Source organism: Antechinus flavipes, chromosome 3 (genome assembly GCF_016432865.1).
Source record: "Antechinus flavipes isolate AdamAnt ecotype Samford, QLD, Australia chromosome 3, AdamAnt_v2, whole genome shotgun sequence".
NCBI classification, from domain to species: domain Eukaryota; kingdom Metazoa; phylum Chordata; class Mammalia; order Dasyuromorphia; family Dasyuridae; genus Antechinus; species Antechinus flavipes.
Genome location: NC_067400.1, coordinates 272,272,184 through 272,296,307, shown reverse-complemented (window position 1 = coordinate 272,296,307; position 24,124 = coordinate 272,272,184). Strand labels below are relative to the sequence as shown.

The window sequence follows — 24,124 nt, the reverse complement described above, 5'->3', positions numbered from 1 at the left end:
CTTAACTGTAGTTCATTCTTTACTTCTTCAGTCAATCTAATGATCTTTTCATTAACTTGGAACCACTTATAATTCCATGACTTTCAGGAACTTTGTGACAATGACCCAGTGTTTCTATCATTGTGTAGCATGTGAAAATTTGTTTTTCAATGAGGTTATGATTTTTTAAAAATATGTAATATTTTATATCTATTTTAATTTATATCTATATTAATATTTTAATATCTAATAATACTTTAGAAAGTACATTTATTCCCTTTAATGTAGCTGCATATTTAATTGCAACTAGTTAACTTTTCCTAATGTTATTTGGAACTTTTCATTAAAAGAATATTTTTACTTAAATATCTTTTTCAGTATGAATATTACCTCCATTAACATTATCCAATATGGTTATGGGATTCTCCAGATACAGTTATGTTGGTTATCTAAAAAAGGCATGCAAATCATCCATAGACCTAAACTCAAAACCTTTCTAGCTTAATGAAAATTGCCAAAACTCATCCTTTGTAGGAAAAATCTGCAAGAACCCCAAGCTACCTTCAACAAGGCATCAGGGTGGCTGAGTAGTGGAAAAAATGCTGCACTGGGACCCAGTAATTTGATCAAATATTGCATTAGATACTTACTAGCTGTGTAACCCTAAGCAAGTTACATATAGACTCACCTATCTCAGTTTCTTCATCTATAAAATGGAGATAATAATATAGCACTTGCTTATAGACTGTTGTGATGATCAAATGAAATATTTGCAACAGTTTCAAAAACCTTAAATCACTCTATAAATGCTAGCTATTAGTATTGGTATTGGTATTTTTATATTATTATTATTACCATATAAAAGTAGGGATTCAATGGAAATTATAAAAAGGAAAGTGATCTCATTTTCTTCTTTGGTTTTCATCATTAACTTCATTAAGTAGATAAACACTTAACTAAGACAATGTAAATTTAACTTCTCTGTAAAATGAGAAAATTAACCTACATGCTCTCTAAGGTCCATAAAACTTTAACATTCTATGAATCTAGAACAGGAGTCAACCTTTTTTTTTTCTTTTTGTTTTTAACAAGATAGAACCTTTCAGTAATCTGTTGATGGATTTCTTATCAGGGTATTTTAAAATGTATAAAATATATAGGATTACAAAGTGAACCAAACATACTGAGATATAGTTGTCATAATATTCAAAAATAAGTTCCCCTTTTCAAGGACCACTGATCCAGGAGGATAAAGTTGTGTCAGAGACTGCCTACAAAGTAGAATCAATGTGGTATAATAGAACAAATGCTGAATTTAAAATCAAAAGACCTAGGTTAGTGATCTGATTTTGATGCCCTCACAGGTGTAATTCCTATTATCAAGAAGGGTAAAGCTGGTGAATCTCTTAAGCTCAAGTTCTGAGTTTCAGTGGGTGAAGCCAATTGGTATTATTATGGTAAAAGGAGAAGATGAGGGAAACCAGTTGCCTAAGGAGTGAAAAACTGTCCCAGTTGGAAATCAAGCAAGCAAAAACCTGGGTTATCTGTAGCCCCTCTACTTCTAGCCTAGGTAAGAAAAGAAAACATAATCTTAAAAAAAAAATCACACTGTACAAAGGCTGACAAGTATAGTTTTAAAAGCACTGAACTTAGAAACAGATGCGCCCTTAGTTCAGAGTCTACCTCCCAAATGAACAAGCTATAAGACCAGAAATAAATAACTGAACTTCAGTTTGTTCATCTATAAAACTATATTAGTACTACTTCTACTAAAGGGGTATTATGAGGATGAAATGACAATGAATGCCAATTATTTTGCAAATCTTAAACTAATCTATAAATGGCAGCTAATATCATCATCATCATCATCATCATCATTCTCATCAGTAGTAATATAGGGAGGAGGAGAAAGAATTAGGATGTTTAGCATAGAGAAGAAAACTTATTGGGAGTAATATTTGTCTTCAAGTATTTGAAATAGTTGGCTTCTTTTTGGGTCTAGAATCAGAACTACCAACTTAGGTGCTAAAACACAGAATCCTTTGGTAACACAATATATCAGGAGTCCTCAAACTACGGCCCACAGGCCAGATGTGACAGATGAGGACGTTTATCCCCTTCACCCAGGGCTATGAAGTTTCTTTATTTAAAGGCCCACAAAACAAAGTTTTTGTTTTTATTATAGTCAGGCCCTCCAATAGTCTGAGGGACAGTGAAATGGCCCCCTATTTTAAAAGTTTGAGGACCCCTACAATATATATGTATTCTACATAATTCCATATAAACATATTCCCATAAGGAGACAAGCAAAAATTTAGAAAAGTACAATTTTAATACCCAATCCTATCATGAATAAATTATATGAAGAATATATTTCTTGTATTTTTCCCCTTTCTTTGTTTAGAGGCAATCAAGGTTAAGTGACTTGCCCAGAGTCACATAGCTAATATGTTTCTGAGGCTAGATTTGAACTCACATCATCCTGACTTCAGGGCTGGTGCTTTATTCACTGTGTAGCCTAGTTGCACTTTATATTACCTCTTTATAATATACAACTTGTTAAAAAATTCCAAGAAATTTGTCATTGCAGAAAAAGAATATTCTGCAGAGTTTCTAGGGTTTAAAATCTGTCAGGTGTCATGATGCTTTGAAATTTTAATTTGTTGACAAAAATAGTAGCAACTCACATTTATATACCACTTTTAAGGTTTACACAGTAGATTCCCCTCAGAGTAATCCTGGTAAGGTAGGTCATATGAGTATATATTGTTCTTTAATGAATAAACTGAGGTTCACACACGTTAGTTGATTTGCTCATGGTGACATAACTCGTATCTGGAGAACCAGGATTTGAACCTAGCTCTCCTGGGTGCAAATTAGTTTTGTGGTTTTATGTGTGATACTTTTAAAAAACGCTATTATCAATTTGGCAAAAAATTTGGGTTTGGTTTTCAAATGCACAGAATTCATTAAGTACAACTTTGTGATTCTTTTAAAAAATTCAATCAGTTAATGTTTCCAAGTCCTTCTAGACATAGAACAGCTCCTTAAACAGCATGTACTGGACACATGGACTTAATGTTGCTGAATGGCAGATTTTAAAAATAAATTATTCACATAATTTTGAAAGAAAAACAATTCTTTTTAATTGTAAGCCATGTATGTCTTACATGTCATACATGTCTTACTTCATTCAGATTTAGTTACTAGATGGTCAGTATAAGGGTTGCCAAGTCAAAACTGGTAGCTTTAAAATTAATTTGCTTTTTTAATCCCTAGAAATCTAAAGGTTTTCTTACCTAGAGACTGGTAGAGCTCAGTCATTTTGGGATGATCCCAGCAGGTTGTTTGGGTCTCATGGCTAAAACACAAAAAATATGAAGGAAATATTTTAGAAAGTATAACTTCAATTGATAAAAGAAAAGAAGAAAAAATATTTTCTGATTTGGAACCATCTGTTATTTTTCCCTCAAAGAATTTTCATATATGTGTATAATTTGATGAAAAGTGTTTACTCTAGGAGCAGAAGTAAATAGAAGTGTATTTTAACCCCAAAGGAAAAAGCATTGCTAATTTAAAAGGATACTGTTTTCCAACAATGTAGCTATAACTTTTTGTGCCCCTTCACCCATAACAAAACAATTTGTGAGCTCTTAATTCTGAAAACAAAAGTTTATTGTATATACACAATGGTTGAACTTCAGAGGAACTCACCAACTAACTGGAGTATCAACCCACTTTTTAAACTTATAAGGACAACAGACAATCGATTACTGCTTAAAATTTTCAGTAATATGGCTAACGGTCTAATATTTAAATCTTTTCTCATTATGAATCCTGGAAGCCTACTTTTTCTTTTCTTTTTCCTCTAAATATCCATTTGTGTATTTTACTTGGACTTTAGTTGCTTTTAGCTAAAAGCCTTGAAAAATTCTAAGATCCTACCTCCTCCTTTCTCTTCTTCTGAAACTGTCTTTATAACTCAGTTTTCCATTACCATACTTTTCCCATGCATCCTTGAAAATGAATGGTGAATTCACAGCTCTCTTCCATTCCTGGAACTCTAGCTAACTTTGGTTGTGGGCTATCATTTTCTGCCTTTGAAAAGAACAAAACTCCATTGTTTCTGAATTCTATTATATGTATAAATCAGGGACAGCTATCTACATATATTTTTTCTCAGATAAAACCATTTATACAAAACCTCAACGAATCATATTTCTAGTTTCCAAGAAGCACATGATAGAAAATGATAAAAAATGATAGAAAATGTAGCATAAAGGCATCCTTGTATATACAATCCATACAGGATCCCACCCCCAACAGTTTTTTTTTTTTTTTTTGAGCGCCTGAAATCTAGGCATTTATGTGAGACATGTCCAAGCAGAGTATATGAGGCCTACTCAGAGAGAAACAGAGGACTAATGATAGTTACATAGCTTTGAAATTACCTTTACCTAAAAGAACGTTTCTTCTTTGTGGACTTTTGGCTAACATAATATTGAATGCAGGCTTAGCTGATTATCCCACAGCCAATCTCTTCCACAGGAGACATAAGTAACAAGCTAATTACATATGGTACCTACAAGGCCTTTTAGCAAATGAGAAAATGTATGGCAAAGTCATTTCAAGTTTAATACAAGTATAAGATATTTAGGCAGTAGAGTATAGCAGAAAAATTTTGAAGACCTGGTTTTGAGCCCTAGATCCCCCTACTTTCTAGTATTTCTAAGTGGAAGAGTCCAGGAACCTCCCACCTGTAGGATCATGGGCAAGTCACAACATTTCCAAGCTTCAGTTTCCTCATCTATAAAATGGAGACAATAATTCTTTCAATGCCGGTCTCAAGAGAATGTAAATCATGAAAAACCAAAATGCACAAAATAAACATGAGTTTTTGTAATTATTTAAATAAAAAAGCACATCTTTAGTAAGGTTATATAAACATATAAATTCTTCTAAAAATATTGAGTTGATCAAATCTGAGCAGCTTTAAAAACTTCATGCAAGTTACATCAATCTCAGGCTTTTGATTTCTTATTTGTAAAATAAAAGGACTGAATAAGATACTCTAAAAGGTCCCTTCCAGCTCTGAAATTCTCTAATTCTGTAAGTACCCTGATGAGATGCTTTTATTGGAAATTGTGGTTTTCTGGTTTCTTTTATCCACTACTCAAGAAGAGCACCAAATTGATTTGGGCCTGGTACCCTACCAAGCAGCTCAGTTTCTACAGAAACTTACAAGAAATGTAAGCAGTAATGAATGTTTTTTCTACCTTACACATCTGGGTAGATACTCTTTGGTAAATAACATAAGGCAAGTACCACTTCTCTTAATATAAGGAAAGTATAAAATAAGTATAAGTAAGGGGCTACTGCCCCCCCCCAAATCACATCTCAAAGACTATAAAAGATAGTTTCTAGAGTGAGGGGCTCTGAAGTACAGCACTCTGCTTTTAGAAAGCCTTGTAACCCAGTTGCTATGAATACTGGAAAGGTTGACCATCTGTAAAAATAGGGGTGGATTCTGTTAGTACTTTATATGCAGAGCACAAGAAGGCTGCAGCTATTTCACTCCATCGAAAAAGTGGTGCCTGTTCCTGAACATTTTTAGCTCAGAAAGTTATCAACAATTCCATAGACAAGTGCAGCTCAAGGAAAGGTTAGGTTCCATTGAGACTATACTTCATCTGCTTCTCTGCCATTTCCAAAGGCCATATAATTGTGAGCACTGGGGTTGGTGAAGGAGAGAAGCACAGGTAAAGAAAAATGTACACCTATGTATCTTTATAGATAGGCATTTATTAAGAACATTATGTGAAGTAAAATGTCAATTCAGCAATTCAGTGCAATTTCAAGTCCATTTGGGAACACTGTAGCATCTTTAATAGATCTGCAGGGAAATGTCTGCTAGAGTTGATAAAACTAGAAAACAAATCCTTCAAAAAGCTAATAGTTTATGATAGTTTTAGAAAGAGTCAAAGAAGACTGGAATAGAGTTCCCTGACACCATAGGAATGAAATGGCTGAATTAAGAAAAAGCGCAGCAAAACAAATCCCCCAAAGCATTAATCATATAATAAAAATAGGAACAAATATTCAGAAACTGCCTTTTGAGTGATGTCTACAAATACGATTTCCAGAACTATTACTTAGCTCATCATAGTGCTTCAAGATGTTAACCTTTTCTGCATTCCTTCAAGAGAAATACTTTAGCAATTGAAAAAAAAAGTTATTCTAAGTTTTAAAAATATAATAACAGAGCTTCACTTTAATACTGTTTCACTTAAATCTATCAGTTGGTTGAATTTAAATACTCTTTTCTGATAAAAGAATGAAAACTGAAGTACACTACCCTTTACAATGAGCAGTTCTCAGTTATCTCTGGCAACTGGGACATAGGATACATTAGGTAAAAAAAAAAAAAAAAAAAAAAATCCTCCAGAATCCCCCAATTCAATTCAAAAAAATTGCTTAGACCATCCAATTCATCTCCTGTTCCCAACCTTTGATCAGAAATGCAAAATAAAAATAACAACAACCTCCCATATTTTGGTTTTCATTGTTTCAGTTCCAGGTATAGGTAAGATATAAAGAAGTGGGCAGAAGAGAAATAACATACTTTATTCAAAAACTGGCTGACTATAACTAGAGCAAGCACATAAGTGAATTGACTTCTTGTTTGTTCAGCACAAAATAAAGCATTTTTCTGATCAAGTAAATCATTTTATTTTGTGGTGATGGTTTGAGTGATCTCTACCTTACTTCTTACCTGTCTCCTCTCCCCTTTTTAACCTGCTTGGAAACCAAAAGGCATTGCAGAAGATTTAATCCTAACATAGGACAAGTCAAATATTTTTAGACAGAAAGTGCATTGAATGATGCTGCAGACTAAATCTGCATTACCCTTATCTTCACTATACCTATCTGTACATCACAGATTCCAAAGTCCAATATTTCTTAATGTTCACAAGGGTGTCCGCAGTATAAAAATGCAGAATCAAGGCAAGTGGCCTGCATAATCTGTCAGAAACACAATGTCACCTTAAATAAATAGATAACAGAATAATATGCTATATTTGGGGAAGAGAGGGAGGTTTGATTTCCACCACTGCCTCAGTTCTCCATTTCCAACCTTCACTTATGTTTCTATAGACCGTCTAAACGATAACCAAGAAATAATAAAATCTATAGATGTTTTAGGACTACTGTATTTTTTAAATGACTAGGAAGTAATCTTTGTTCAGGACTGCGATCCCAAGACTAGAAATGGAATAATATTTCAATATTGGGATAAGAAAATAAAAATCCTAAAACATCCTAAAAACAATTCATAGCACATAAACCTTTTACAATTATTAGTGAGGTAAGTGTTATAGTACCAAAGCCTCAAAGTTCTCCATGATTTTGCGGGTTTTCTTCAAATCATCTTTCTTTACATTTAATGTATGTTACAAGAAATTTTCTCCTTACGCCTTTATTTAAGCATGCAAAAGATACCAGATGTGTATGAGAATAGCAAATCATCCAATGTGACAAAAAACTTCAGCGACACCTACTTGCCAATAATTAGAAATTAAAGTATTACTCCACAGTGCACAGCGCTGACCTAATTTCCTACCACACAATTTAGATTCTCTCTCACCTTCTTTAGTTTCAAGTAGTGTGCAAGGTTATTATAACAGCTTCAGAGCTACTGTCAGTGATGGAATAATCCTATTTACTGGAATTGTTCTTTTAGTTTCTTAAAACTAACATTAAACACTCTTAAAAAGTAACAAATTTTTGTTATTGTTGTAGGGAAATGGCGGTTGCCTAATTAAAATAAGATTTCTCTGCCACCACTCATATTGCACTGAAAATATTTCGAACAGTTGCCTTTTTATATCTTTCTGCTACTTCCCAGGGAGAAAACTAATCACTATGCAGTGATATAAAAAGGTAGCATTCTCTGGTGGTTTGCAGAGGATTAGAGTTTTTCTTCATATATAAAACCTAGAGCCCATTGATCCACATACAAAAATGATTTCCCTTTAATCTGGGGATCAGACTATTTTTGAAAGAAAACTTAGTTTTTGCATGCTTTATTGGCTCTGCCTAAGTATAATTGGAATTCTAAGGAGCAAGGGGAAAAACATATTGAAAAGTTTGTGCTAAATGCTGATAGAGGGAAGAATGGTAGAATGTCAAATTAAGCATCATCTATCCCCTAGATGCTTATTTCTCCTTCTCCAGAATCTTCAGCATTTATTTTATTTTGTATCCTCAGTCGTGGACAAAGCTGACTGCTCCGTGGTTAAAGCTCTAACCCTTCCAGCTGTTCCTCCTCCACGGATCTATTTGCTTTTCAAAGCTTATCCCCTCTACTTTGGCCAAAGCAATTTCACTGCAGGGTCTTGTCGAATCCAAGATCAAACAATGATGACTGCAACCAATTCCATGGTGATAAAGGGTCAAAGACCTTTCATAAAACTGTTTCTTTTCTACTCCCGTGCTTCTCGAGAGAACTTATGGCTTTATGGTTAGCTAAAAGTTTAGCTTTAGTAGAAGGGTTTTGAAACAAAGGTACTTCCAAGTGAAAGAGACAAGGATGAAAAGACAGGGACAGAGACGGGCAGGTGAGGAAGGAAGTGATTGTAGATTTTTAGAGGACGGTGAAAGGCTCTAAAAACCATTATAAGGGTTTCCTACCTCTGAAATCAGCTGTTTCAAACGCTTTTCTAAAAGCACACTTCATATGTAAACATGGCTCCTATGGACCAGTAAACACCTTTAAGCATTCCTTTCACACAACTTATTAATATTTAACCATGTTAGCACTTAAGGAATCCAAAGATAATCTCAATGAAATATTTTTATTTCCACGAGTCAATAAGCACTTAGCTCCAAACTTAACTATAAACTTTAGTACCATTAGTCGGCTAGGAAGTTCAACGTGGGAATGGGGGGGTGAGTGGTGGGAGTGAAGACAAGGGGAGGCGGACAAGTGATCTCACACACAACCCCAAAGGAAAAAGAAAAGAAAAAACCCTTCCATCCTATCTCTGGCACGTCCTTGACTTCCTGGCTTAGCTTCAGGGTTTTTAACTGTTTTTATTTAATTCACATCTGCAAGTCTTACGTGTCCCAACGAGACAATTACGGCGAAACTAACCCACAGAAGAGAAAATGCACGAGCATGAAATGTCATTTGGAATCCCTCCGAAGAAATCAGGCAGAAAGTTGACCTTTTAGCACTTGAAATACAATGGAAAGTAGCCCCACTTCCCCACTCCGTAAGGTCTTTAAAGGAAGGATTTAATTACAGTGTTCGTTACTAATACACACTGGCAGCTTCAAAGCTCCCCAGCCCTCCTCGCGAAAGGAAGGAAAAAAAAAAAGGCGAAACGCTTCCTTCCAATCACTCAAACGCCCGCGCCGGGGAAGCGCTGCCACTTCTTGGCACTGCACGAACCCTGGCTTTCCATTTCGGAACCCCGCCCCGCCACCCCCGAATCCATTCGAACAAGCTCCGTACCGCTCCCTAAACCAGAGGGTGGAAGACAGGTCCCCCGGGGAGAGCTGAGCTTCTCTCCCACCGGAGCCGGAGGAAAGGGTTAAATCCCGGCTCCCCGTGGCCAAAGCAAGCACCTGCAGTGGTGACCGGGAGACAACAGCTGGAAGGAAGCAAGCCCGGTTACAGAAACGATTCCTCGACGCCCCCTCGCGCCCCCCACCTCCATCCACAAAAGCCTTCCCCAACTTTCAGTCACCTCTAAACACCCCGGATTTCCCCGCGCCCGAGCAGAGCCACAAGTGCAAAGATTTTAGCGAGAGAAAACATCTTAGGTCTGCAATCCACTTACCCTTTGAGTTGTTCCCTCATCGCTGCAAGAGATCAGCGATCGGGAAGGGAGGGCGGGGGAAGGTAGAAGCGAGAGAGAAAACGAGAGAAAGGGAGAAAGAGAAAGAAAGAGAGGAAGGAGGGAGATTCCTAGACTCAGCCCCGGCTCACGGAAACTCGAGCACCACCAAAGCAGAGAATAGGACTGCGGTGAAACTAACGTTACTGGGCTAAGGGCATTAGGGGGAGGGAAAGCTGCAGGCTAGACAGGGTGGAGCTAACAGCTTCTGCTCCTCCCCCCACCTATTGAACCTGATAACTAAAGAACTCAAAGAAACAAAACAGTTGGAACTAAAAAAAAAAAAAAAAAAAGGAGATTTAAGGTAGAAGCAAAGAACTGTGAAGCAGCTTTAACAGTCTGAAAGCAACCCCTTAAAAACGCAGCTAGACTACTTGTTGCCTACTGCCTTAATATAATACATGACCTAGGTGCAAATGACCTCATTCCACACAATTAGGTGTGTGGGTTTGGGTATTTTTTTAAGAAAGAGGGGGGGAAAAAAACAACACTTCTCTCCAACCTCTTAAGATTAAAGTGGACATGAGATCAGGTTACGGATAATATTGAAATATGAAATCTACCCCGAATTTTTTCAGGGCTGGGACCTGACTGTAATTTAGAAACATTTTTAGTTTAAATGAAGCTCTATGCTTCTTAAACGTATATAGATATTCCTAAGGTAGTACCTGATTTGATAAACATCTCTAGGGTTATTTCTCATATTTTTATTTTTGAGACAATAATTTTATTAGAAAATATTAAATGAGGCTAGGATCTCAGAATCAGAAACAGTTTGCAGCCTGATAAAGACTTGTAATTTCATTAATATATCTTTTATCAATTCAGCTGGATACCTTCTCTACAATTTAGAGACTTAAGAGAATTTCCCAGACATTTTCTCAGAATGATACAACCACTGTGTACAGTTAGAATACTGAATCCAGTCTTCTTAGCTTAGACTAGAGGTAATTTCCTAAATCTCAAGGTCTCTTGCAACCTGATGCTCTTATTTAGAAACAAACAACACTCTTGAAAAGAATGTCTTAATTTTCTCTTCATAAACTAATGTAAATGATTAATTTTTAAAATGCTCTCTAAAAGGGAGCACTTTTATTTCTACATGAAATTTACCAACTTTTCTTTTTTCCCTAAGTCTCTTTTTGGTTTTCTTTCATTTTCACCTTTTTATAGCATTCAAGAGCCCAGTTTTACCTCTCTACATAAAGGCTCTGAATAAGGCTTTGTTCATAAAATAAAAGCTACTTTAGTCACATTATGCACTTGCAGAATTTTACAAATGAGGAATAAGGCTATACAGATAGTAACATGATGATGAAGCAGTAAAACCAGGATTAAAACTGAAATTTTCTGAGTCTACAACCATCACTGTTTCTATAATATGTATCACATTAGCTCCTCTTGTGTCTGCCTCTGGGCCAGTTCTCATGATAATGGAAATGTTTAGGGGAGAAGACAGAGAGAGAGCTTGTGAGGGGTGAAGTAGGTACAAAGGTGTATAAATTTTGAATATGCTACTGGGGAGTTGTTTCCTGAAGAAGCAGCAATGATGAAATACTAATCATTTAAAGTCTTGCCATCATGGCATGCAGAGCTGAAAGAGCCCTTAGAAATCACCTAGTTCAACCACCTCATTTTACAGATTAGGAAACTGAGACCCAGCAGGAATGATTATGACTAAGATTACACAGTCACAGATCCAAAATTTTAATACAGATTTTATCTGAGTTCAATGCTCTTCCATTATACACTAGTTTGCATCAACTAGTCAGTACCTATAATCTATCAAGAAAATATATTTCAGTATGCTAAAGAATAATAATTTGCAAATATTTGAATTTGGGGTACTTAGTCTTTATACCTGTAGTGTGATATGACATCTTTTCATTTTTATCTCAAAAATCATCTTAAAATTAAGGAAGTCTGGTATTTTATGAGAATTAAATTAAGTTCATGTTCTAAATTCCCATCTACAAGATTATTAAAGATTATACCTTAGACTAGCAAAAAAATTCAAAGCTGAAAAATAACAAGGACACATTCTTCAAGCTTTTGAAATTTGACAGATGGCTATCCTTAAAATAAGTCGTTAGAATTTTTTTAAACTGGATATATGCACAAAAACCTTATCCTCCCTTATATGAGAATACATATTGAAAATTTGGGGTTTCATTTTTTGGGGGGGTTTGTTTTTTAGTGAGCCCTCAAAGTATCAATAAAACAATTATGTGTATCAACAGATATTTTCTTCCTTTCAATATGAATCATTGTTCTTTGCTTTGGGTATGAAGAAAAATAATTTAAGTAATACCATTGCTATGTCTTCATCTCACATATATACTTGTAACTTGCTTTCATCTAATATATACATAAATATAAAACAGTAGTATTATTACATCACATTTTTTAGACTATGTTCCATAATAGCATGTATGATGTTAATAGAAGTTCCATGACCAAATGTCAATGTTAGGCAGGTTTATCCTATAAAATATTGAGTATTATTAAGTATTTATAAAATACTAATGACACAAAGCATTTTTAGTAGGAAAATTTTCATAATTTAATTCTATTATGCTATAGTATTTCCAAATTTCTTTTTATCTCAGGGCATGTCATACCCTGCCCCTTTATCTCTTGGACCAACAATTATGGGTTCCATATATTTCAAGATGAAAAAGCATTCAGGGGAAAGAATCCCATATTAGAATAATAGTAGCATCTTATGCATTATACTATAGAAGTATTTAATTCTTCTTACTATATAATGAGTTTTCAAAAATTCCATTGGCTCAAATGTTTAATGATCTCTTCTCAATCATCATCCTTCCTGAACTATTCCTCATGGATATTATCTCCTTCCTGGTTTTTCACAATAGGGTCATCTCATGATTTGTCTTCTATTTGTTTGGCCACTTCTTTTTAATCTTCCTTTTTGACTAATCTTGTTATGCCCATAAACTGCAGGGTTATCCTAAAGCTCTATTCTTGGCCCTCTCCTCTTTTTTCTCTAAATTCTCTTATTTTATGATTTTATTAGTTCCCGTGGATTTAGTTATCATCTCTCTCCCAATGACTTCCAATTAACATACAATGGTACCTCATCACTTTTGGTTGAGCAGTAGGAATAGGAGGTTGGCTTGGTGTACTGTCCAGTTCCAGGTGTAGCTGCTGTTGCTCTTGCTTGTCCACAGCTAAACTGGTAGAGTGCAGGACTGTTAGGATGGAGCCCAAGACCCTAAGGTTGTGCTTGTTGACTGGCAGGTTGCAAGGCAGTTCCTGCAGGACAATGTGACTACAATATATAGCTGCCTAAACTAATTTTCTCAAGGCATGAGTCAGAACATGCCATCTCCCTACTGAATAAGTTCCAATTTGTACCTATTATGTCTAGAATCAGAGATAAAGACCTATGCTTGGCATTTAAAGACCTTTATAACCTGGCTCTGTCCCACCTATCCAGTCTTATTACTTAAGTCCATTGCATATACTATAGAGTCCAGTTACTCTGGTCTACTTGTTGATCCTTATACATGATGGGGCATCTCCCATCTTGGGGTTTTTTACTTGCTGTCCCTCTACATTGAATGATTTCTATTTTTACTTTTGCCTTATAATCCCTGGTTTCCTTTATGTTCTCTCTCCTATTCAACTCCTCATTGCTAACATTCTTTATCCTACTTATATCCAGTACTTCTTCATTGTTCCTTGAATTACATTAACAACTTTAATTTTTCAGAGACCAGTTTGAGGACATTTAGCATCACCAGAAGAATAACGATGTCATAAAAGTCACTATATAGTGGCAGACACAATGGTGATAGAAAAACAGGCATCCTCAAGGTAGAAGAAGACACAGAGTTATAGTTCAGGATGAACAAAAAAATTAAGGTAAAGTAGGATCAAGAATGAAATTATATAAAATTGTTCTGCACTCAAAATTTGGGTCCTGTTGTAAGAAAAGATTGGCACATGTTCTGAGGGTCTGTGATCACATCTCTCCATATAGAGAGGCTAGAGAGTCAATTTCTAGTCCATATGATATGCAATGGAAGTTCCTTGGAGAGATGCTGGCATTTAGATATTCTGTTCCAGTTTTCTAACACATAGTTAGCAGAAACCTCTTTTATTAGCTGTAGTTACAAAGGTGGAATGGGATGAGGAAGAAGGGGTGAGCAGAAAGGAGAGTTTATTTCCTAATTTTTTTCTCTGCTATTTCTGTTTGGCTGCTCTCTTGTTTTGACTCCTTCATTCATGGTATATCGTGATAGAACATTCTGGGGAAAGATCTTGGACCTTTTCCTTCCTGGGCCCAATATTCTTGTGAATTAAACTCAGTCCTTTTGCTTCTCTGTTTTTTTTCCCATTTTAAGTAAAGGCGTTAGTGACTCCAATTTCATGAGTCAATACAGTAAGCCTCTGGGCATCCCAGCATCCAAGTTTTATAGTTAGCCAAGCATCAATGCCACAAGAAGCAAGGATGCCGTTTCTGGAGCAACTTTTGGGACCAAACTCAGTGGTAGTTAAGATGAAGACTTATCCAACAGTCATACTATATCTGGATGCTAACTTGGTGGGACCAAAAGTTTACAAAAAATGTGCTAAATTGTGTTAAGAATAACCCTACTATTCTTTGAAAAAGACAAAATAAGGGGAGCATATACTCCAAAGGTTTTGGTGGGGAAGATGTTTATGTGTTTATTATTATTATGTCTTCAAAGTAAATAGAAAATGGTTAAATGGAACTAAGGAATTAGGTTGATGGCTAACTGATGGTTAAAATTGGGAGAATATAACAAGTAGGAATTCAAGTCAAGTAAATAAGAAATACTTGAACCCTTAAAACTACTCCTGTAACCCTGAGAGGGTGATATAGAGGGATTCATCCTGGAAGAGTAAGCATAGAAAGTCCTTACTATATATTAAAAATATAACTTGAGTTCTCTATGGTGAACATAAAGTTGAAAATCACTGGGTGGCATTTTAAGATCTTCTCCAGCCATATTCAATCTGAAAAAGGAATTATGAAGCCCTAGTTCACTTGGGGAATGAGATGGCTAAAAAGATGCAAAGCTGATCCATGTAAATAACAGTACACCCTAATTTTCTATGAGACACAATGCTGTTTTCACACGGACTTTATAGGTGCTGATTACCCTCTTGTGACTTATATTTCTCTTTAAAACTGTTTTTGATTTTCATTTTGATGATCTCATTCATTCTCACTTATTCAACTGTCATCATTACACAGGTGATGTCTAAATCGTCATCTCTATCTCTGACCTTTCTTGTTTCAGAGTTGCATCTTAAAATATATACAGCACATCTCATCATGTGTAAAGCAGCTTATTAACTTCTTTCCAAACATTCTCCTTCTTCTATTTTCTCTATTTCTTGGTATTATCTTTAACTTTGTCCTCACAACAATATCAAATTAGTTAAGAAATCTTGTACTGTCTACCTTTTCTGTATCTCTTGAAAATGTTCTCTTTTCTCTCTATTCCTATTACTATCCACATAATGTTGTCATTTTTAAACTTAGCACTCTTGCAATAGCCCTCTGACATTTAAAAAAAAATCAATCTCTTTCTTTTCCCCAAATGTCTTTTATGATGATAATGAATTGATTTCTTATGCATAAATGTGGCATTTCTTCCCTTCTTCCCTTCCTTAAAGCTTTTTTTTTTTCCTTTGTAGAGGTGGTGATCCCTGGGTATAGTACATTGCCTATTTTTAAAATGATTTTATTTTTGAAATTTTAAAATATTGACATATAAGGAAATTAACACAGCAAGAGATAGTTTATATATCATATCCTTGAAGAAGGAGGAAATTTATAACCTAAAATGAAGTAGAGATTATTATGAAAAGCAAAATTGACAACTTTGATTACATTAAATTAAAAAAGCTTTTCACAAACAAAACCAATGCAGCCAAGATTAGAAGGGAAGCAGAAAGCTGGAAAAAATATTTATAGACAGTGTTTCTGATAAAGGCCTCATTTTTATAATGTATAAAGCTCAAATTTATAACAATGGAAGTCATTCCTCAGTTGATAAATGTTCAAAGGATATGAACAGACAATTTTCAGATAAAGAAATTAAAGCCATCTATAGTCATATGAAAAAATCCTTTAAATCACTATTGATTAGAGAAAGGCAAACTAAAAACAATCCTGAGATAGTACCTCCACACCTCTCATTGCCTAAGATGACAAGAAGAGATAATAATAAATGCTAACAGGAATGTGGGAAAACTAGAATACTAATATATTGTTGGTATAATTTTAAACTGATTCAACTCTTTTGGAGAACAATCTGGAACTATGTCCAAAAGGCTATCAAAATATGCATGTCTTTTGATCCAGCAGAGCTGTTATTGGATCTGTATCCCAAAAAAAATCATAAAGGAGGGAAAAATACCCACATGTGCAAAAGTATTCGTAGTAGCTTTTTTATGACAAAGAACTGGAAAATGAATAAATGCCAATCATTTGGAGAATGAATTAGTTATGGTATATGAAAGTAATGGAATATTATTATTCTAGAAAAATGAGGAACAGGCTGATTTTAGAAAAGTCTGAAAAGATTTACATGAACTGATGCTGAGCAAAATAAATAGAACCAAGAAAACATTGTACACAACAGCAAGAATGTGCAATGATCAATTATGAAAGATTTGGTTCTTCTCAGAGGTTCAGTGATTCAAAGCAATCACAATAAATTTTAGATGGAAAATGCCATCTGTATCCAGAGAGAACTATGGAGATTGAATGTAAATCTACACATGCTTTGTTCACTTTTTTCTTTTTCTTCTGTTTTTTTTTTCCTCTTGTGGTTTTTCCCTTTTGTTCTCATTTTTCTCTCCCAAGATGATTCATAAGGCAATAAGTAAAAAAAAAAAAAAAAAAAAAAAAAAAAGAATGTAGATGTATAACTAAAAAATGTTCTTGCTTATAACTGTGGAAAATAAAAATTAAAAATAAAAGATTTTTAAGAATTGATTGCTTTTGCTGATTCTTTCCTCTTTTTTTTTTTTTTTCTGAAGCAATTGGGGTTAAATGACTTGTCCAAGACCACACAGTAAGTATTGAGTATATGAGGCCAGATTTGAATTCAAGTCCTTCTGACTTCTTGGCTACTGCTCTGTAAACTGTGCCTTCTACCTGCCCCTCTTTCTTTTTCTTAAAAAAATCTTTGTTATATGAGATGACTTTCTGAAAAGGTCATAAAATAAAAGAAATCTAGATAATGTAAAAACAAAAGATATCAATAAAATTACTTTTTAAAATATTGAAGAGAACAAAGACAAAGGCAGAACCATTTTAAATCAAATCAACATGAAACCATCACTATTATATTTGGTCATTCAATTAGCTGGAATACACATTCTTATACTATCATCTATGTTTCATTGTGCCATCTTGCATAATGTAAGAGACTATCAAAGGCTTTTCTGAAATTTAAATAAGCTACAATACTTAGTGCAGAATCTGGCAAATGGTCAATACTTAATGTTTATTGACTGGCAATAAAATTTTCCTTATGTGTCAGAGTTACAAATCTGTTCTTAAATGTCCTTATGGTCTCAAATAAGCCATCCCGACTCTTTTTGGTCACTGTATATATCATATACTTATATATTTGTATTCCTAGCACCTAGTTTTATACTTAGCACATAAGAGTTTAACAAACTCTTGAATTATTGATTCTCCTATCTTCTAAAAATTATTTTATGTTAAATTGATCAAAGAGTTTCCTAAACATGCATATTTTAAACACTTTGGTTTTTGTTCCCATTAAAAAGATTTCTCTTAGTACCTTCTTTGTTGAGCTTTCCTTCCCTCTTGGGCTGACCTTCCCTCTAGAAGTTATACTATATGAGCCTACCTCTCCTTTTTCTATACCTTTTGGAATCTTCTTTTTCTGCTTGGCAAAATTCTGGGGATTTTAAAATTTTCTTTTATTTTTGTGTTTCTTTTTTACATTCTGCTTTTTTTCTTATTTTGTATTTAGTGCAATGAATATTTTTTTTAATCTGCTTTTCCATAATCTAGATTTTCATGTCAAACTCTGTCCCTAGTTTTCCTTTTATTCTTTATTATGAATTCAAAGATGTTAAGGTAACTTCTTCCCAAAGTTCCCATTATTTCTGACTCTGTAACAACCTCAACCTTGAAGAAACAGAAGATAGTATAAATATTTTGTTTATATACATATAATGTATAGCTTGATAATATTTCTAATTATATGTTTGCATATTGAAATAATACTTCTCATTTCTCTAGGACTTATTTACACAATCCTGTGAATTAAGTAGAGCAAATATTATTTCCATTTTACAGATTAGTAAATCAAGGTGCAAAGTGGGTGATTTGCTGTAACCACAGAGTTGGTAAGTGGATGAGTTAGACTCAAACCTGGGTTCTTAAGTGCAATTCCTATACTTTTCTCATGGGACTATGTTGCTTCCTTGAAGCTGAACTTGATTTCACATGGACAGCAAGATATATGTGGCAGAGGATAGGTATAGTACATTCTGTGATTTTGATCTTGCTTCCCATAACTAGAGAAGAAGGGATTTTCTGGTCTAATGATTCCGTGTGTGTGTGTGTGTGTGTGTGTGTGTGTGTGTGTGTGTGTATCTTTATCCATCACTAGAATTTCCATATAATATCATCTACATTTCTAAAATATCCATATATATTTCTATAGCTACCCAAACATATTTTGTTTTGAATACAGGTATTTTTGCATTAAATGTAATTTATAGTAAAATTTTTTCCAGTAACTGACAAAAACAGTAATTGCCATTTTATTTAACACTTTAAGTTATACAGAGCATTTTGCACACCAAGTGGGCATATGCTAAAAAGATTCATGCTGGAAGGCTCTGAGCAGTTCTGAAAGGTGTCAGGCCAGCCCTTCCTCAACCTGATGTTCTGGTGCATAGAGAACCCAAAGGCAGATATGCATAAAATGTTCTGAGCCAGGATTTGCAAGAGAAAGCACTCATGAAGAATGAGGAATCTTCTGGTTTGGAAGACCAGGTGGGAAAGAGAGAAAGGCAGAAGGGTATAGAACTACTAGAGGCTGATAGGAGAATATTGAGATGTTCTGGAACTAAGTATTTATCAGTAGTGAGGGAACCACACAGATAGCGTGCTGAAAGAAAGGAATGATGAAAGAGGGAAGAAGCCAGAACAAGTCACATGATCCCTACAGCTGCATCAGAGGCTAAGTAAGGATATGCAGAGAAGCCAGAGAATACTGGACTTGTACTAAAACCTCTCTTAACATTGAGTTTGCAGGCACTGTGACTGAACCCTGCAGATGAAAGGAAAACTGAGCTTGCAGACAGGTACTCTAGCTAGTTCTTTACCAAAGGAGTTTAAATGAGTTCCCCTACTCTTTTTTACATGCTGTTAAAAATTCTGTCCCATACTTTGCCTAAAAGGCTATAAAATTGTACATACCCTTTGGCCAAGCAGTGACAGACATTACAGGGTTTGTATCCCAAGGAAATCATAAAAGAGGGAAAAGGACTCACATGTGCAAAAATGTTTGTAGCAGCTCTTTTTCTATAATTGTCATTCAAACTGAATGGATGCCCATCAATTGGGGAATGGCTGAACAAGTTGTGATAAATGAAGGTAAGAGAATATTATTGTTCTATAAAAAAATGATGATGAATAAGCTGATTTTAGAAAGGCCACAATGATTTACATGAACTGATGCTGAGCAAAACAAGCAGAACAAGGAATATATTGTACACAATAACAGGAAGATGCGGTGATCAACTATGAAAGACTTGGTTTTTGTCAGTGGTTTCAGTGATCCAAAGTAATCCCAATAGACTTTGTATAGAAAATGCCATCTGCAACCAGAAAAAGAATTATGGAGATTGAATGTAAATCAAGGTGCTTTGTTCACTTCTTTTTTCTGTTTTTTTTTTCCTCTCCCATGGTTTTTCCCTTTTGTTCTGATTTTTCTCTCCAAACATGATTCATAAAGCAATGTGGATTAAGAAACAAATTAATTAATTAATTTTTAAAATTATGTTCCTTTTTTGACTTTGGAAGCCTTGTAAGTGCAAAGGGCTGTCCCTTGTGTGATATGGGCCAGATTCTGGAGTTCCTGGATGAGACTTCTAGGTGAGGACAATGAGCCATAGAGACTTTTAGAAATAAATCCTCAAGATTAAAGCAAGTCTGCCTGTCATGGGAGAGTAGGCTTAGTACTCTATAGGGAAAGGGAGAAAGAATAAGCATTTATATAATGCCTACTACGGGCCAGAAACCGTCCTATAAGTATTTTACAAATATTGCTTTGTCATCCAGATCACATATCAAATCTCAATAACAACTCTAATGAAATAAGAATATTATTATTCTCATTTTATGAAGTAAAAAATTGAGACTCAGGGAAGTGACTTTTTGATAATCACACAACTGATGTCAGTTTCCTCATCTATATAATGGAGTGGAGAAGAAAATGGCCAACTACTCCGGTTTCCTTGCCAAGAAAACCCCAAATAGGGTCACAAACGGCCTGATATGACTGAAAAAGACCAGATCAAACACCATCAGTAGATAAATTCAAATATAAGTTTCTCTTGATTCCTTATACAGAGGGAATTCTTCATAATTCCATACTTCACCTATAGTTGTCATGTAGCAACTAATCTTACAATGTTGGTATGAAGACCAGTGAGATAACATACGTAAAGTATTTTGCAGTCCTTAAAGTGCTATGTGAATATTAATTATAACACGTGATTATAATGATAATATAATTATGTTGACAAATTAATCTTTTGAATTCTTAGGGTATGAAATTAGATGCATGTGGAGTCAGTGCATTGCAGTGGAAGGAGCCCAGAATTAACTGTCAAATGAGCAAGATTCTAGTTCTCTCTAGTACATGAATTTAAATAAGTCCTTTAAACTTTTAACCTCCTCTGAGCTGCTGTTTTCTTTCCTGAAAAAAGCACTTAGGTGATCTCTAATGCCCCTTCCAAATCTGTATCTCTGATACTTGATCTTTGTTTGATCATACAGTTAATATATAGGGAATGATTAATGCCTATTTTCTGATACATAGGAATAGTCCTTGCTAAAGGAATTATCTAGGAAGGGTGTTAAACATATTTAATTAAATTTTATTTATGTATCATTGTATGTATATATGTATATACACATATACATTAACTAAATAAATAAATTCAATAGAACCTTTTGGAGGCAGATCAGTCAGGAAACAACAGTCTGCATAAAAAAGGACAGCTAACACAAGATTATTCTGGATAGCAGGGGTCCTTAACCTTTTTTGTGTCATGATGCCTTTGGAAGTTTGGTGAAGCTTATCGATAACTTCTCAGAATAATGTTTTTAAACATATAAAAAGAGACACATAGGACAACAAAGGACACTCATTATATTGAAATATAGCTATCAAAATATATATTAAAAGAAAAAGTTCTTAGAGATCTTGTTTCAAGAATTCAGGCTTTAGAGGAAGAAAACCATCTTCTATGAACACAAAGTGTTGACTGACCAAAACAGAGATATTTCCAGGTCCCTTACCCATTCAAGGCTGGAGGAGAGAAGGGGTAGGGGAGATGATGTTAGAGGCTGGGGATGGGTTGGAAGAGAAGGGAGGGATATTCTGTATCTAACAAATAGCCACACCAACCAGAAATCTGGACAGGCAGAGTACAGATAAATAAAGATATAAAAAACTATAATTCATTGTTTTATGCAGGTTTATTTTAATAAGATTTCTCATTGCTTCACAATGCCAACTATTTTAAAAAATTGTGAAGTTTATCATCTTCACTAAAATAAATCTATACTTCATTAACACCATAGACCAGTTGTTTTTTCATGCAATAAAGCTGAATATAACATTTAGCCTTAAGCCTACAGTTTTACAAAATAGATAAGAAAGAGATAGCATTTCCAAATTGTAGAGCTGACTCAGAAAGCTAAAATATATATTAGCAACAAATATTGTAGTCCATCTTAGCAAGAGCCTAATGTTGCCATCTATCATTAAGTTTTCTTTTCCCTATACAATAGTACCAAGAAATAGAAATTTTAAAACTGGTCTCAAATTCTGACACTTTGCACAATCTCTTCTCTCCTTCAGTTACTAATAAAGCATTGTATTCAATTAGAATCACAGCAGGTGAAAACCCCAATTAGTGAAGCCATTCTCCGGGCTTCTTCCTACCTAACACCCACATGCTACACTTTTTAAAAAATGCACACATAACTGCTAAAGTGAAATCTTCGTTTTGAGTCATTTCTCCATTCAGAAATAAATTAACCCTTTGACATACTTATTCAAATCATTCATCATGGCAAAAATATTCCATGGAAACTGAATAGAATCTTGAAAGTTTAAATCTCATTGATTGAATAATTTAGGTTGCTAGAGAATTTTTTTTTCTCTTTCTATTGTTTTTTTCAGCTCTGAAAAGGCTCTAAAACATTGTGATCTACCTAAAATTATGATTTTTCTTTTTCCTAAAGACAAAGTGAAGTCAATAATAACTAAGGAATGTTTAACAGATATTCTTTGGTACATAAGATGTTTTAAAAATATATTTTATTGAGATAATGGGAGATTTATATATATATATATTTACATATGTCTATATATTTTATACATATATGTAATTTTAAAGTAATTTTTTTTGGCCTTGGAAGTGAAGAAAGTCTGTTTTAAATTTTGCAAATATATGTGTTAGGAGGAATTCTTTCATAGATAAGGACATATTTTGTTTTGAGCATCAAGAGAGAAATGAGACAGCTGTAGTGATTTACTTATGCTATGTCAATTACTTCTCTAGAAATAATTCAAAACATAGTTTTATTTATGAGTCTATGATTAAAAAATGTAAATATGTCTTTTTAAATTGTTTTTGTCCTGTCATTTTTGTTGAAACAAGTGACAGGTCTTGTTATCCTCATGAAAATATGGAACATATATTCAATAATAATGTAGCTTTTAGAAGTAGTCATTTTTTACTGTCAGAGACTCCTTTCTGTTTGGGTCTTTTTCAATTAAAATGCAACATTCTATATACAATCGTGCTTGAATTATCTTTATCTGAAACATTCAAATTTCATCAAAATGTGGAATGGTGGTATAATTTTTTTTAATACTTAAAACTTAGAGTTTTCGAGATTTGGATAAAAGCAAACAAAAAATTACCAGTAAATGAACTGATAAGGAGGGCTTCATAAACTGAAACAGACTGGAGAAAAGTTAATATTCAACTATTTGAGAACAGAAAAATCCAATTTTCTCTGCTTTTAGATGAATAATGCCTTCGGCTATACTATTTTAGCAAATGCAGCTTTCTTCTTTTTCAATAACTATAGTTCTTTATTCCAACAGGAGCCTAGATTATAGGTATAGTTTCTTAAAATGCAGCCCTACATGTGGAATTACACTGTTAATATTTATAATGTAGAAAAAAGTTCAGTAAATCATTTAAAATTTGCATTTTTGCAATGTTGTTCAAGACATAATGGATAGTCTAAAAGTTTCATTCTTTTCTCTGCTTTAGCAATCAACCCATGGAAAACTTTCCCATGAAGTTTTTGTCTTTTGATGCCTAAGTGGGATAAAAATTTACTAAAGTCATTATTGGCAAACCTCATTACATCAAAAGGGCAATATGGTTTCTCTAAGTCTGCCAAAGTTGGCAGGTCCTGACAAGCTGAAAAAAACTTCAAAGACAGGACTAAGAATAAGCCTATCTATGCCTTTGTCCTATGACCAATCAAGCTTAGTTCTTGGGGAAACTGACAATTAAGGCCCAGAGAAGACTGTTATGAGCACTGGGGAAAATTATACTCATCTTGATGAAATTACAAAGTTTTCAAGTAGATAGATGGGTGAAACATTCTTTGGTGGATGTCCATTAGAAAGGGAAAAGAGGAAAGAAGAGATGGGAAAACAGGAAATGGGAAGGGATGAAAATGAGAGGAAGGAAGGAAAAGCAATAGAAGTAAAAGGTGAAGGAATAAGAACTTAAAAAAGGGAGAGAGAAAAAGGTGGGAGAGAAGCAAAGAGGAAGGCCAAAGTATTTATGGTATATGGGTGCTCTTGGGGAGAACAAACTTGAGGGAAGTTGTGAGAAGTAACACATTATTAAGTAATCTTGGATGAGAAATAAAGTGTAGACAGAGAAGAGAAAAATTATAAATAAAGGTAGCAGTACAATAGAAG

At 34.3% G+C, this 24,124-nt stretch overlaps 1 protein-coding gene across 6 annotated transcripts in view; it reads right to left on the bottom strand.

The window, feature by feature from the left end:
- DMD (dystrophin) overlaps positions 1-24,124 on the bottom strand; it is a 2,219,276-nt gene that overhangs the window by 139,666 nt on the left and 2,055,486 nt on the right. For 3 of the 6 annotated variants that reach the window (XM_051991012.1, XM_051991013.1, XM_051991014.1), the window contains exons 1-2: positions 9,825-10,108; positions 3,279-3,340 (exon numbers count right to left, since the gene is read on the bottom strand). In XM_051991012.1, the coding sequence (XP_051846972.1) occupies positions 3,279-3,340; positions 9,825-9,844 (82 nt within the window). In that variant the 5' untranslated portion in view covers positions 9,845-10,108. Of the gene's footprint in view, positions 1-3,278; positions 3,341-9,824; positions 10,128-24,124 lie in introns of those variants that run through there. The other 3 variants (XM_051991015.1, XM_051991011.1, XM_051991017.1) reach the window with 3 other exon arrangements.